At 43.5% G+C, this 15,066-nt stretch overlaps 1 protein-coding gene across 1 annotated transcript; it reads right to left on the bottom strand.

Annotated features, from left to right (window-relative positions):
• Positions 1–334: 334 nt before the first annotated feature.
• slc38a11 (solute carrier family 38 member 11) lies at positions 335–14,649 on the bottom strand (the record flags this gene model as incomplete). The annotated part of the gene is made up of 12 exons (XM_080536944.1): positions 14,581–14,649; positions 7,612–7,738; positions 7,016–7,090; positions 6,781–6,915; positions 6,583–6,648; positions 6,338–6,444; positions 5,933–6,012; positions 5,676–5,746; positions 1,419–1,580; positions 1,178–1,290; positions 862–993; positions 335–610 (listed from the first exon to the last, which is right to left on the bottom strand). Exons 1-12 carry the CDS (start codon positions 14,590–14,592, stop codon positions 335–337), a joined length of 1,356 nt encoding a protein of 451 aa, XP_080393070.1. The 5' UTR covers positions 14,593–14,649.
• Positions 14,650–15,066: the final 417 nt, after the last annotated feature.

Here is a 15,066-nt window from a genome sequence, read left to right as displayed (position 1 = left end):
ACCTGCGAAGGCCAGAGGATATGAATGTTTTCCAGAGACCCATTTTTAGGATTATTCTGTGTATCAAAGTTGTAGCGACATCTTGTGGCAGGTTTTTTGGAGGTACAAGAGGTAGCCTCCTATACAATAATTGTACTGTTATATTAAAAATAAGGCACAACCATGATAGCCACAACGTTAATTGTCTTTTTTTTATATAGAGATACACAGAGATATTGCATATGGCACTTATTCTTCAGAGATTAATCTATGAAATTAGCAATACATACAATGAACATGCAAAGTCATATCCATACTACAAATAAATGGCACAAGATGAAAAGGCTACATTAAATCATGTCAGGCTGTTCAGAGTTGAGCTTCCTATGGATGGTGTGGTGCTGGTGATTACGGAGGCGTTGGTGTCTGGGCAGTAGAACATCTCATCACCATGAGAGCAGGTTTGGGGGTACAGGACAGTCATGATCATACCAGTTATCATGACAAAGACACCTGCCAGAATAAGGATGCATGGGATGATGTTTTCACCCTGGAACCAGCGGCCTGGGGAGAGCTTGAGGTAGCAAGCTGATGGAATTATGAAAATCAAAGGTGTGGCACTCAGAACTCCCTAAAACACATGGTTAAAAAATCAAAATCAAAAATTAACACAACAAACCATTTAGCTCTATATGGTCAAAATAGACAACTAAGGGCAACCTTGTTATCACTTTAAAATGTCCTTAAAGGCAAACTCTACCTAATCACTATCAAAAGTTGAACACAGAAATGTCTCGCAAAGGTAAACATTATTATTATTAATTTTCTTTTAAACAAAGGCAGTAAAATAAGAGACAACAATTTAACAATTTCTGGACTTACGTTTAACTCCAGAACCACACCAAGACAGTCATAGGCCAGGGATACGACTGTGCACGCTGTAACTATAATCAAGGTGACAGCAACATGGACAGGGTTGGAAAGAGTTCCATTAAAAAAGGTATTGGTTACCACCTGAAAACATGGAGAGAATGAGGTGCTGGTCATAAAGGTGAATTGCAATGTATAGAATGAACATCCAACATTAGGGGAAGAGGTCCCATAGGTTATGCACTTAAATTAGTTTGGGATGACTTCACTTCTACACAATAGTATCTTATCTAACACGACGAGGGGTCATTCTATACAACTATTGTACCTCACGTGTCACAAAACACTCCAGAGGAAATGTGGTTATGATACTGATCCCAAAGCAGAAGCGGCCAAATGTGGCCAGGTTATCGTTCCTGCAGTAGTTTTCAAAGATATTACCTAAAAAATAAGACACAATTTTCTGTTTAAAGACAATCTCAGGCTGCATACAGTATATGGATGTGCTTTGGTCTAACTCCATGATATTGCTGTAGTCCACAGTATTATCTGTTACAGTATTTTACTACCTTGTGTGTAGCCAGTGAATGTAGCATAGCCAGTGGTTGCGAACAGTGCGCTGATGATCACCGCAGAGCCCACAGAGACATGGGTGATACGAGACCAGTTACCCAGACTAGGCTCCTCCAGAGATCCATAAATCATGAAACTGTTGTGATGGCAAATGAATGCTGCAAGACACAAGGGTATCACAGAAAACAGCTATTATTCAAGTAACATACAGTGGGGCAAATACATATTCAACAGTTTTTTTAATTCAACATATTCCCATTGCAGCTATTCACATGAAATGTAGACCATACATTGGTATTAACTCAATAAAACTACACAGCTAAAGAATTGTAACACTCCAATCCATAAAAAAGTCTGTGCAATAAAGGGGAATGACTTGAACAGGGGGGTAGTGGTGGTCTAGTGGATAGTGAGTTGGACTTGTGATAGGAAGGTTGTGAGTTCAAATCCCGCCTGAAGCCACACCACTACTAGTGTGCCCTTGGGTAAGGCACTTAGCCCTCAGTTACTCCAGGGGGAATGTCCCTGTAATTCGTAATTGTAAGTCGCTTTGGATAAAAGCGTCTGCTAAATGGCAAAATTAATTAATTAATTATTGAACATGTATTGAACATACTAACTGAAATGTATTTAATATTTGGTGGAGAAGCCTTTGTTTCCAATGGCAGCTTCAAGATGTTTCCTGTACGAAAACTAATCTCTCACAGTGATCAGGTAGGATTTTGGCCTTTTCTTCAACACAGACAGTGTTCAAATCTTGAAGATTCCGGGGGGGCCCTCTGGTGAATCTTGATCTTCAGTTCCTTCCACACATGTAGGGAGACCCCTCACCCTATTGCCCCTCTCCCACTGAGCTTGTGAAGAGTGGTTCTCTGGATGAAAGGGTGCGGTTGATGCATCCCATTATTAATAATAATAATTAATTGTATTTATATAGTGCTTTTCCAGGGCTCAAAGACGCTGACAATATGGGGAAACAGAAAACACAGAAACAACAAGCAACAGATAACATGAGCACATAGAAGTTAACGAACAGGGAACAATTAATGCAGCAATGTCCAGGGGGGGGGGGGGGGGGGGGGTGTTTTGAGGTGAGATTTAAAAGTGGAGAGTGAGGGTGAGTCTCTGAGTGGATGAGGGAGAGAGTTCCAGAGGCGGGGTGCAGCTTGTGAAAAGGCACGGTTTCCGAAGCCTTTGAGTTTTGAGGGTGGAACAGTGAGGGGAACAGTGGATGAGGATCAGAGGGAATGGGTAGGACGGTGGGTAGGTCGGTCAGGTAAGGGGGGGCCAGGCTATGGAGGGCTTTGTATGTGAGGAGGAGTACTTTGAATTTGATACGTTCTTTGATGGCCAGTGGAGAGAGTGGACGACAGGAGTGATGTGGTCACGGGTGTTTGAGAGCAGGCGGTCGGCTGAGTTTTGACTGAAGGGGTTCATACAGGTTGTTGGACTTGGGATAGTGACTGATTGAAGAGGGCAGTGAGGTGGGGGATGAGGGCAGGGAGGCAGGCCTTGGTCAGGGTGGTAGGGAGGGGGTCGAGGGAGCAGGTGGTTGTTTTGGAGGCAGTGATGATGGTAGTGATGTGGGAGGAGTCAACGGGGGAGAAAGTAGTGAGAGAAGTAAGGGGGGTGTAGTCAGCTGGGGGGAAGATGACGGCGGGGGGGGCGGGGGTGGAGGAGATGGAGATGGAGGCAGTCAGTGAGCTGTTGATTTGGGAGATCTTGCCGTTGAAGGCGTGGAGTAAGGAGTTGCAGAGATCAGGGGAGGAAGTTGTGTTATTGTCCGAGGGTTGGAGTAGTTTCTTGACAGTAGAGAAGAGGGTGCGGGGGTTTCGGTTGGTGGTGTTGATGAGGGTGGAGTAGTAGGCGGATTTGGCAGCTTGGAGTGCGTCATGGTAGGAGGAGGTGTGTTGTTTGTAGGCTTCGGTGTGGAGATGGTGCGTTTGTTGGGGTGGTGGCGGTGGGGGCAGGGGGGCAGAGATGAGGATGCAGTAGTGGACAGAGAGTGGCAATGGAAGAGGGTGGGAGTTGGATATGGGTAGGGAGGCAGAGCAGACGAGGTCGAGTGTATGGCCTTTTACATGGGTGGGGAAGTTGATGTGCTCGGTGAGATGGAAACAGTCAAGGAGAGAAAGGAAGTCAGATGTGAGGTTGGAGTTAGGTTGGTTGACATGGATGTTTAAGTCACCAGTGAGTAAGAGGCGGTGGAAAGGCAAGAAGCAATGGTGAGGAGTTCAGAGAGATCAGACAGAAAAGAGGGATGTGGCTTTGGTGGGCGGTAGAGTAGAAGTGCAGTTATGGAGTTGGGGAGTGAAAAGGCGAGGTATTCAAAGGATAACATGGGTGGGAGGTTGAGGTCCAGTACAGTGACAGGGTGTGTTTGTGCAGAGCAGCGAGACCACCCCCTCGCTTAGAGACGCGGGATTTAGCGGTGTAGCTGTAATTAGGGGGGGTGGCCTGGTTGAGAGAGTAGTAGTCCAAGGGTTGTTGCCAGGTTTCAGTGAGGAGAAGTATGTCGAGGTTGTTGTCCAGTATCAGTTCGGATATGACAGGGGATTTGTTGGAGAGAGAGCGAGTGTTCAACAGTGCAAGGGAGATGGATGGGGGAGCGGGAGGGAGAGAGCGGAGGTTTGTAGGGTTAGTGGTGCGGTATGTGGTGATGACAGGGGAGCGAGAGTTAGTCCAGAATGAGGGGATGTTTGTGCCTTCAGGGTAGTGTAGAGTCCGGTTTCGACCAAATCCTGCAGCAGTGAGTGAAAGTTGCAAAGAACTGACACTCACCTGCAGAGATGGCAACCCTCGAACTGGAGAGGGAGTGGTGACTACCTCCCAGGACGAGGGTAGTAGCACAGCACGACAGGCTAACGTTGATTGAAAGCGGCGTGCAGCGGGTCGGTCAACAACACGATGATGATGCAGCGATGATGCAGAGAAGTGTAAATCCAGTGGGAATTTGTAATCCAGTGATGGGGTTAGTCGTGGATGGCGGATGGTGGCGGGGGGGAAGCAGCAGAGATCGATAAAAAAAATATACAAAATAAAAAAGCAGAGACTTTTGGGCAAAGGGGAGCACACAAAACAAAGTAGGCGTTGAGAACAAGCAAACGCTGACTATAAACACTTTAAGACAGGACGAGGACAGGGAAAAAGAAGCGGCAGTCACAACGCGGACGCCAGCGGTGCTCTGAACCCGGAAAACGCAACTACGGGAGACGAGTGATGGCCGGGATCTCCTTGCAAGCATCACCGGCCTGTACTAGGCATGATTGATTAGAGGTCTTCAGCAAAAGGTACACAAGAGTGTGTGTCCCATTGGGAGGAGTCTCCTTCATCTCCTTCAGAGAACCTGTGTTACATTTGTAACCTTTAGTTTTTAAGCTATACGTGTTTGTTTACAATTACATTGAATAAAACAAGCTTATATTTTGAGTTTTGATGAGGTAAGACAGTTAAACTAAGCTCATTATGCATTTATACGTTTTATTTTTCAGTGGCCTGGAGTGGTCCAGTGGTCTAGCACCATGGACTACAGTGCGCACATACTATATGCCCATGTTGGCGTGGGTTTTAATCTGGCCCATGCACTGCTGATATACCCTGTCTTCCTCTTCTATCCAATAAAACAACTTGAATTTAAAATTCTAAACATTGATGTACCAATCCCAGATCGCCCCTTTAATGAAAAGTGTTACCAGTTTTTTAATCTCTTATACCAGCAGCTTTATTCAATTAAGGGGGTGTTCTCACTAGAACATTTGCTTCACTTGAAACAGAGTTTAGGATAAAGTTTGCTTTGCTCTGCGTCGTTTGGAGCTGTGAGAACGCGCATTCGAAGTCGCTCCCGCAGCAAAGAACCAACGGATGCTCCGCTTGAGAAGGGTGGTTTCGCTTCGGTTAGAAACGACGCATCCATCACTTTGCTTCGCTTTGCTTTTGGTGAGAACGCTGCCCGAGGCAGTCCATAGGAAAACAACAGCGCACGCGTGTTGATCTGGATAAGAGCGGGACAACGGGCAATTCTCAATTTTTCTGACCAATCAACTACCACGTCTGTTGCTTCGATTGCGTACGTTACTTCGTTTACATAAAGGGCTGTGAGAACGCAAATCAGAGAAATTATTTATGCAACAATGTTGCGAACTCATCCACTTGCTCCGGGTCTCGATTCGGACTTTCATGTGAGAACATGACCTAAATGTTCACATAAGAAAGATTTACATATGAATATATGATAATATAGGGAGAGAACTCACCAAAAGACATTACACCAACTGCCTGAATAGCATTCCATTTTGCAAATACCCATGCATTCTCTGAAGGGGGGCTGAGGACACAAAGTCATTGCAAGCATATTTTATAAGTCATTGTCAACTACTGTTTGTTGATAATTACTTGTCGCTTACTTGACATATAATCTGATCCAATTTTATATTTGATGTTTTCTCTATTACCTCCATGTGGTTAACAAAATACAATTAAGCACAAATTGTTATTTGTGTTATGTAGCTACATGTGTGGTCCTAAGGTGGCTGCTCTGATGATGACTATGATGAGGATGGCAACAGTCAGCACCATGGACAGAAAGGACACCTGGGAACACACAGACACATGCTTAACTGTTGCTGCATGCTAACATGCTAACTCTACAGAATAGGACTAAACCAATATGACTTTTTCTGAATTCCAAAACAACCCCACCTAATATGATGAAAAATCCACCCAGCCAATGAATGGCAAGGCGAAATACCACATTACTTAAACCAATCAAATCTTTTCAGATTGGCACAAGTACCATGGAAGTCGATTTGGAATTCAGCAAGTGTCTGGTCAACAGTCCTGCTGCTAGGTATTGCATTTCACTCTGACAACAATTCCCAACATAGAACCAATCCAAACCTCAATCTTGTTCGCCTACCTTTCCCAGCTTTGATATATCTCGATACAGACATAGAGGTAGTGTAAATAGAATGGTGGATATTAATATCACAAAGTGTCGGTCTGCGAAGATGTGATCTGGACCAACTGAAAACAGGATAAATGGAAACAATTAAACTGCATTACAAATCTGGCCAGTTTGACAGTTATCATCAACAAAGGCTTTACTTTTGTAAAACTGAAAATGCAACAGCAATTCAAAATGTAATTTAGATTAAAAATTACCTCCTGGTATTCTCTGAAATACTTTAGTTAGCGTGTCACCAGTTATGATGTTGTAGCTGATCATAGCTATGGAAATAATTGTTATAAAAGTTATGAATTGTTACAATACACAGTAAAATCACATACATTATCATGATTATACTGTAAGGTAAAGCTTATTTTAAGATAAGCATCCTAAAATCTCAGATAAGTACTTACCTATGAAAGGGTATAGGAACTGCAATGCAGACAGAACCAAAAATCCGGTGAACCCGAAAGTTCTACGTACCAGTGATTGGTAACTCTGTGTCCCTGAAAGATTCCCTCCTTTTATCAGCAAGATTATAGAGTAGTCTGCATTGAAGAATACCACCATAAATGTTAGCTTTTGAGTTGTACACACATTGTACAATCATTATCACTAAAGTTCCATCATAACCATACATACACCCACCTGTAATAAACGCTACCACTAGCAGGAGTAACAGGCCAAGGGGAAGGCCTGCCTGGTTCAAGGCGTATGGTAAACCTGAGCAAATGCATAAAAATGAAGCTTGTGTACATTTGTCATATCACATGTCATATCACAATTGGAAATGTAACAGACACAATCGTGTCTAGATTAGATTTTGTTTCAGAAGTTGAGAGAACTGGTTGGGTCCTTGTGATCTTTCTTGTGGAATGTTGGAAGTTCAGAATAGAAAAATATTTTAAGACATGGGTGGGGGTAGAAACCCCATGGCAATAGTCATATGATGCAGAAAAGGCCTACAACCGAAGGGCTTGTTGACGAGCTATGACGGAGTGTTCAATCACCCATATTTTAAGTGGGAACATTTTCTTAACTACCGGTAATAGGTTACTTGTTTTTGGAAGTGTTTCATAAACTGTAGTAACTGCATCACATGAATAACTCTTCTCATAAATCGTATTTATGCCTATCTATTTATAGCCTGATTATTATTATTATCTGATTATTGGCCTTGTTTATTGTTTTCTGCGGCGATGAAACTGCCAATAATGCTGCCTCAAATGCATTGCATTAATTACCTATTATTCCAGATCCTATTATGGAATTGATAACATTGAAAGAAGCTGATGACATCGAAGCTCTTCCTGCTGCTTCTCCAACTACTTTGAGTGGAGAAATTAATAATTTCAGGTCGCCATGGTCCAACTAAATGGGTAAAGTGAGGGTTTGAAAGGGTAGATTACAAACGCAAAAAAAGGTAACACTGTATTACTTGATATTGGTTTGTTACTATAACTTTTTCTATAAATTAGTGTAGTATATTTCTGTAGTATGTATGATCTATGTATGAATATGTGGTATGTTTTAGACACACACACATGCCAGGGCATGCAGGGACACAGATGACCAGCAGGGACCTTTGGGGGTTGAGCAGGGACACACATGCACGCTGGCCCCTCCCCTCTGGAGGGGAAAGGGGAGACAGGGACACAGAGAGCTCTCTTCTCACCCAGGATCCACGGGGAACAGATGTAATGTATAAACCTGCCTGTAACTAATTAAATTATCTTAAACTAACTGTTCTTTGATTCATAATCAATAAGAATACACTACAGTAAATGGCGAGCCAGCCAGGAGTTTAATGTAACTTAATTTGCAGTGTTTTGCGAACTTCAATCTAACAAAGAGGGCAGATTTTCTGCAGAAATCTCTCTCTAGTCGATTGGTGTGTTTAAAATAAACTGTGAATCTCAGATAAGTTATAGTCAAAAGAATCTGTGTAACGGTAATCTTGTTGGAACAGAAGCAAACTTTTCATAAATCTTTGATGGGTGGTGAGAGCCGGACTTGGTAGCCCGTTTTTTGTAAAATATAGTGTTTTGATGGTATGTGATTTGTTTGTACGGTATTGGAATATCGTGTGTGTGTTTGTGTAAAATTCGGTGAGGTTGTGTTTATGTGTTGGAGGACTGGGTAGTCTGTTTTATATTGTAGAAGTGAAAAACATATGAGCAGAACTGTAGACGCCATTTCTCTTTGTCTGTGTGAGAGGACGCTATTGTGTGGGCGGCCATTTGCAGTGGGTCAGAGAGTCTAAAGGACACACACAGAGGCCATCTTTATGAGGGAAACGTGAACGTGGAATATTTGAATGAGATAAATAGTAGTTGGGCTGGATTGAAAGATAGTCTTGATGTTGCTGTGTCGTGAAAAGTAATCGTTTATGAAAACAAGTTGTGTTGGAGAGATTGTTTTGGAGCAGGCTACAAACACGCGGTGATTTTTTAGGGGAGACGGGTTGTAGCCCCCTCTTCTTGCCTCTGCAAACAGGCACTCCTTTGGAAAGCATTCCTTTGGAAAGGAACCTGACTGATTAATTACATTCCTTATTTCTTACGGATCATTTTACATAGACTATAGTATTTAAGATAGAGATATGGTGAATTGATCTCGGGGTATTTTAAATAGTTTAGAGTTACGGTTAAAACATTCATAGCCTTGGCTAAGAGTTGGCGCATGCGCAATCGATGCGCGTTAGCCGGAGCACAGCTCCATCTGCTGGTCGAAATACGACAATACATTTTAAAACACTGAATCCTCAGGGAGATACAGCTGAGGTCGATGAAACAGTCCGATACATTAATAAATAGATGGTTAAATGATTGTTCTATATTAAATTATTTTAATTAATTTAATTAATTACTTATCAGTTGAATTAATTATTCAGATCATTCATTTTCTGTTTCCCAAAACAATTGATTGATTCAATAAGTTTTAAATCAATGTATATGATGATATAGTGAATAATTCTAACTAATCATTCATTCCTTTCACTTAACAAGTCGATTTCCTTACAGATTGTAATGAATAATTAATCATTTTATTCCTTCCAAATGACAAGTCGATTTCTTTAAGTGTGTAATTAATAATTAATCATTCATTCTTTTCCAAATAACAAGTCGATTTCTCTACAGGTTATAATTAATATTTGTAATTTACATCTTTTATTTTAGTTAGGTCATTTCCACAGTGTTTGATTAAGGAATAGCAGAATAGTACATATTTGATAATTAAGCAGTAAAAGGGTTTTTGTAAATCAGTGAATACTTAGGTGTTGACCAATCTTTGTGATTTAATAATTGTGTTGACCAGAACTGTAATTAGGATTGAATGAGTAATTAAGTGACACATTCATAAACAATTAGGAAACACATTTAAGTATAAAGTACTTACACAGAGATTAGATTTAAGTTAATACTGCACTGACATACACAAGAGGCAAGTCTGTTATTCTGGAGTTGCAGGGTTTTTGTGGGGATGGTTAATACAGTTATATTGGACTAGCATTTGTTTAGCAAACAAGACAAAATAAGGTGGGTTGTAAGAAGCGTACACCTTATCTAATATAGAATATTGTCAGCATATTGAGCCAAGTAGAATGGGGTCGAATTCCACGAAGCTGTTAAAAGATATTAGTGAACATCGTGGAATGTTGGCTACGTTATCCCCTATGGCTATAGTGGAAAAAATGAATCCTCTTGTTAGGGAAATTAGCAAAATGTCTACGAAATGGAATAGCCGTTGGGCATACATTGAACAGCCGTGGCCGAAAGAGGGCAGCATTAATTTACAATTAATTGCAACATTGGAGATACTTATCAATGGGCACAAAGCACATCAAAGAGGAAAGATTAGATCAGAGAAACGCAAGTTAGAGTTAGCTATTTTAGATCTATTTAAGGTAGAGGGACAGAAAATAGCTCAGTGTCCTGCCCCCAGTCCCCCTCCCTATGCTAAGGCACTGGAGGATCATTCCCAGAAGAAGAAGAAGGAGCCAAGGGGAAAAGGGGACGACAGGAGTGACGAGGAAGATGACAGCGAAGATGGCAGTGCAGACTCAAGTGATGACGACAATGCAGATGGAGGCTACAACGCGCAGGTCAGGAAGATGATAGCCACAGCCGAAAGGAAAGGTGGGAGAAGACGCCCGGAGAAAGAGGGAGATTGTCACCGAATGTCATCAAATACATTAAAGAACTGTCCAGTGCTGATTCGGGGTAACAAGATGGAATATCATCCGTGGCATCATACAGATTTGTCTGAAGTGATCGAGAAACTCCCAGTTCTTCAAGAGGGAGGACATTCTTGGACGGCGCAAGTCGACGTGATACTGATAGGAACGCAGCCCGCGATGGGAGACCTGAAAAGACTCTTAGCTTTTATTGCAGGATTGGATACAATGCAGGAAATATTGATGAAGGCAGGACTTCATAGATATATCAATACATCAGTTTATGATCCAGAGCTCTTCGCAGCAAACAGAGGCAGGCTGTGGAAAGCAATCAGAGAGACCTACCCTACTCACATTCACCCAGACAATATCATTGTGAAGCCACTGGGGGGGGATGAGAATCCCAGGGGTTATATTGCCCGTATGCACTCTCAATGGAGAAGTGTGACAGGGAAAGACGCTGAAGATAACCCCTTAGAAAAATCCATAATCAGGGAAAAAATACAAGAAGGGCTTCCTACCCCAGTTAAGGATAAGCTAGCAGAAGTGGTGGGGCTACGACACATGAACAAAGCTGTTTATATAGACCACGTAGCTCATCACGTGGAGTTATATCGAAAGAACATTCAGATACAGAAGGCACGAGACGAAGAATCCCTCAGAATATTGACTCATTTGCAATTGACTGAAAGCGAGAGGAACATAGAGGGAGTGCAGGCTTTAGCCCCACAGCAACAGCCACCTGGAGTGCAGACTGCTACTTACCAGTCCTACTCACAGGGGCCACAAGGGGGGTATCCTGCTACTTACCAATCCTACCCACAGGGGCCACAAGGGGGGTATCCATACCCACAAGGGCCACCAGGGGTGCAAGCGGTTCCATACCAGATGTACACACAGCCTGGCCAAGGACCACCACCAGGGGGATGGACAGCAGCAGGGAAGGAGGTGCTAGAACTATGCCAATGTGACCAGAATGGACATCTAGCCTGTGCCTGCTGCAACAGGCCCCAGGGGGGCGCAGGGGGGAGCCAAGGAGGAGGATATTGGCCCCCTACTACACCTGCTCCAGGAGTGATGAACCCTTACGGAGGCCCAGCAGCTGGCCTATAGGGGTGCCCGGAAGATCCGAGTGGGAGGTGCCAGCTGGTGGTGACACAGAAGCCTGAAGGCGCCACACACCTCCCTATGTCTAGAGAATATGTGAAGACAATCGGATTTGAGGGAATTAAACAGCTGATTCCTACAACTGAGCTTGTAGACTTAGAGTACAAGGGACAGAGAGCAACTCTGTCAACGCTTGTGTCAGAACACACGCCAACAGGGCTGCTAGGGAGAGATGCTCTATGCCAATTGAACTGTACAGTAAAATGCACACCTGACGACTGTCAGGTGACGGTGCCATCCGGTGTTCAGATTCCATCGACAGCCAGAGTGATTAAGCATAGAACAGACCTACAAGCTTTGCCTTTAAAGGGAGCTGATATAGAATATTGGGTTGATGGGTCTTGTTACGGGGTAGGAGAAACGTTGTGCGCTGGGTATTCCTTAGTTAAAGCACAGAATTCAAAGTTTATTGTAGAACAGGCTGAGGCAGTTCCTCAGCCTTGCTCGGCTCAGTTGGCTGAATTGATTGCCCTCACAGAAGCATGCAACTTGGGAACCGGACGGAGAGTGACAGTGTACACCGACTCTGCCTATGCACATAATGTTTGTCATTTTAATGGAGCTGTATGGAGGGGGCGGGGTTTTAAGAGAACTGATGGTACGCCTATACAGCATCACGCACAGATCATGAAGCTGTTACAAGCCATGATGAAGCCAAAGGAATTAGCTATAGTGAAGTGTGCCACACACAGGTCTGACTCATCACATGTCACACAAGGTAACAGGGCTGCAGAGGATGCAGCCAAAGCCATTACAGGAGCAGACAAGGCAGGTAAAGGTCTTCTGGTCACACATGAAAAGCAATTACAGGGCATGGTCACACTTGAGGATTTATTGATGTTACAGAGTAGAGTAACTACGTTAGACAAGAGCGTTTGGCTAGCAAGGGGGGCAAGTCAGGATGACACAGGTCTATGGAGGAATCATGAGGGGTTGGTTGTAGCACCCTCAGATTTATTAGGCATGTTAATACAGGAAGCTCATGGATTAGCACATGTGGCTAGGGGGGAGGTAAGACGCAAGATCACCAAGAAATATGGGTTTTGGAGTCCATATTTGATGGAACAGATTGACCATGCTTTAGGTCAATGTGGGGTCTGTTGGAGAAACAACATCAGAGTGGGTATACCAGTGGTGTCTGGGCATATCCCTACCCCAATAGGGCCACGGGTGGTGGACAGGGGGGTGGATGTACAGAGTAGGCAGGATGTTGTGCCAACAGGTGCCGAGGTCCCCAGAGAACCTGAGAAGGAGGAGCTACGAGGAGATGCTGTGGTGTTGCCAGAGCCAGTGGCAATGCCAGTGTTACAGCCAGTGACATTACCGGCAGTGCCTGAAACCGAGGGGACAGTGGAAAGCTGTCCAGATGCCAATGAACCAGAAACCAACGAAGCAGAGAGTGCTGACAGTCTGGAGGTCCAGCCTGGGAGTGTCCAAAGCCTGGACACCTGTGCTACTGGGGATGCTGGCGAGTGCCTGCACCATGCTTCAGATGATGCTGAGGGCGACTCCCCAGACCTTGATCAGCGTGGGAGGGGACCAGGCGGCTGCCTTAACCTCAATGACACTGACGGACGACGACCAGTTAGGAAAAGATTAAAGACTATGAATAGGGTAGTGAAGCAGCAGATCAAAGGGAACGACGGGAATGGACAGCAGATGATAGCATGGCTGGAAACGGTCTTAGGGGCATGGGAAACTTATTTTGCCAAGATAGGAGCACCTATTATAGCAGACATGATTTTTGACTTTCTTAGAAGGCAGGGCCTCATTGACTGTTTTTGGAAAATCAGTCACTCAGTCCACGTTAATGAACTTTTCAGAAGACTAGTCCTCACCTGAGGTGAAGATCTATGCATTAATGCATTCCCTTTGTCCTATGCTTACTGTTGGAGAATTATGTGTTATGATAACTGAATGTCATTATTTGTGTATTGTTTGTTTGTTTCTATATCGTGTGATTGAGGTCAGTTGAGAAGTGATGTGGTGGTTATACAAAGCTAGGAGAGAGGTTCTGTTCCTAGCGCAACGAAAATGGAAAGCTCCTGACTATGGAAGTGTTATCAATCTGAGACAGCGGTAAAGGCTGTTCTCCAACTGGGTACAAGTGCTAGTAACCTCTGACCCCGACGCTTCAAGGACAAAGAAAACATCGGTCGTTGGAAGTTTCTGTATTGATTTGTGCATGATAAACTGTGTTTAGTTTAATTGTGATTGTTATTTTCAAAATTCTTTTTATTGTTGGTTGTTTTCTATTTTTTGTTTATGATATCTTTGGTTCCTAATACTGGTCCTGGGTTGGTCTGTGTTATTGTGCTTCTTGTGTTGTGTGTTGGTGTAGTTTTTCTGTCTGTTGTTGTTTATTTTTTAATTTTTAATTTTATTTAAAAAAAAAAAAAAAAAAAAAGGAGATTTTTTTTTTGGGATGTTTTGTGGGGTTTTGTGTTTTTGTTTTTGTTTTATGGTAGTTTCGTTTCGGAACACCCTCTGGGTGGTCCGAGGGGGGATGTGTAGTATATTTCTGTAGTATGTATGATCTATGTATGAATATGTGGTATGTTTTAGACACACACACATGCCAGGGCATGCAGGGACACAGATGACCAGCAGGGACCTTTGGGGGTTGAGCAGGGACACACATGCACGCTGGCCCCTCCCCTCTGGAGGGGAAAGGGGAGACAGGGACACAGAGAGCTCTCTTCTCACCCAGGATCCACGGGGAACAGATGTAATGTATAAACCTGCCTGTAACTAATTAAATTATCTTAAACTAACTGTTCTTTGATTCATAATCAATAAGAATACACTACATTAGCAAACATCATCGGTCAACAACTCCCGTTGCCCTCTAAGTAATCTAGCAGCCTACCTGTTGAGCCATTGTGTGATCCAGTCACCGCTTTCCCTGCCTTTCCAGTGTTTTAGCAGGTGTTCCGAGTGTTAGCGTGTCAAATCTCTGTTTTTTCTGCTCGCACCTTTGCCATGCCTTTGAATTACTCGGCAGAACAGAAGCGTCTATGTAACTCTGCCTCGCAAAACGAAGGTAACAGCGCCGCCTACAGGTCTAGCCTGCCATGATCAATGAAACCATAAGCTGCAACCGACACACATACCCCAGCGGAGTGAACTATACATTTGTGAAGGGACGTGTCAATGCTTGTGCAGTATCCTGGTGAAAATGGGAGGGTGGTCTCTGTGGTGTTATGTTAATATATGGTGTGACGCTTATGCTGTAGACCAATGGGAATGAGTTGGGGATACAGGGGAGGCATGCGCAGTGGGAAAGCGGGCAGAGTGGAATGAATGGTGGAACTGGATGGTTAATAAAGTACGTGGTATATAGTTAACAGTTGTC

Source organism: Nansenia antarctica (assembly GCF_963989245.1).
Source record: "Nansenia antarctica genome assembly, chromosome: 7".
Classification (NCBI taxonomy): Eukaryota; Metazoa; Chordata; class Actinopteri; order Argentiniformes; family Microstomatidae; genus Nansenia; species Nansenia antarctica.
The sequence above is the reverse complement of the archived record's forward strand: the minus strand, read 5'-3'. Positions and strand labels throughout refer to the sequence as shown.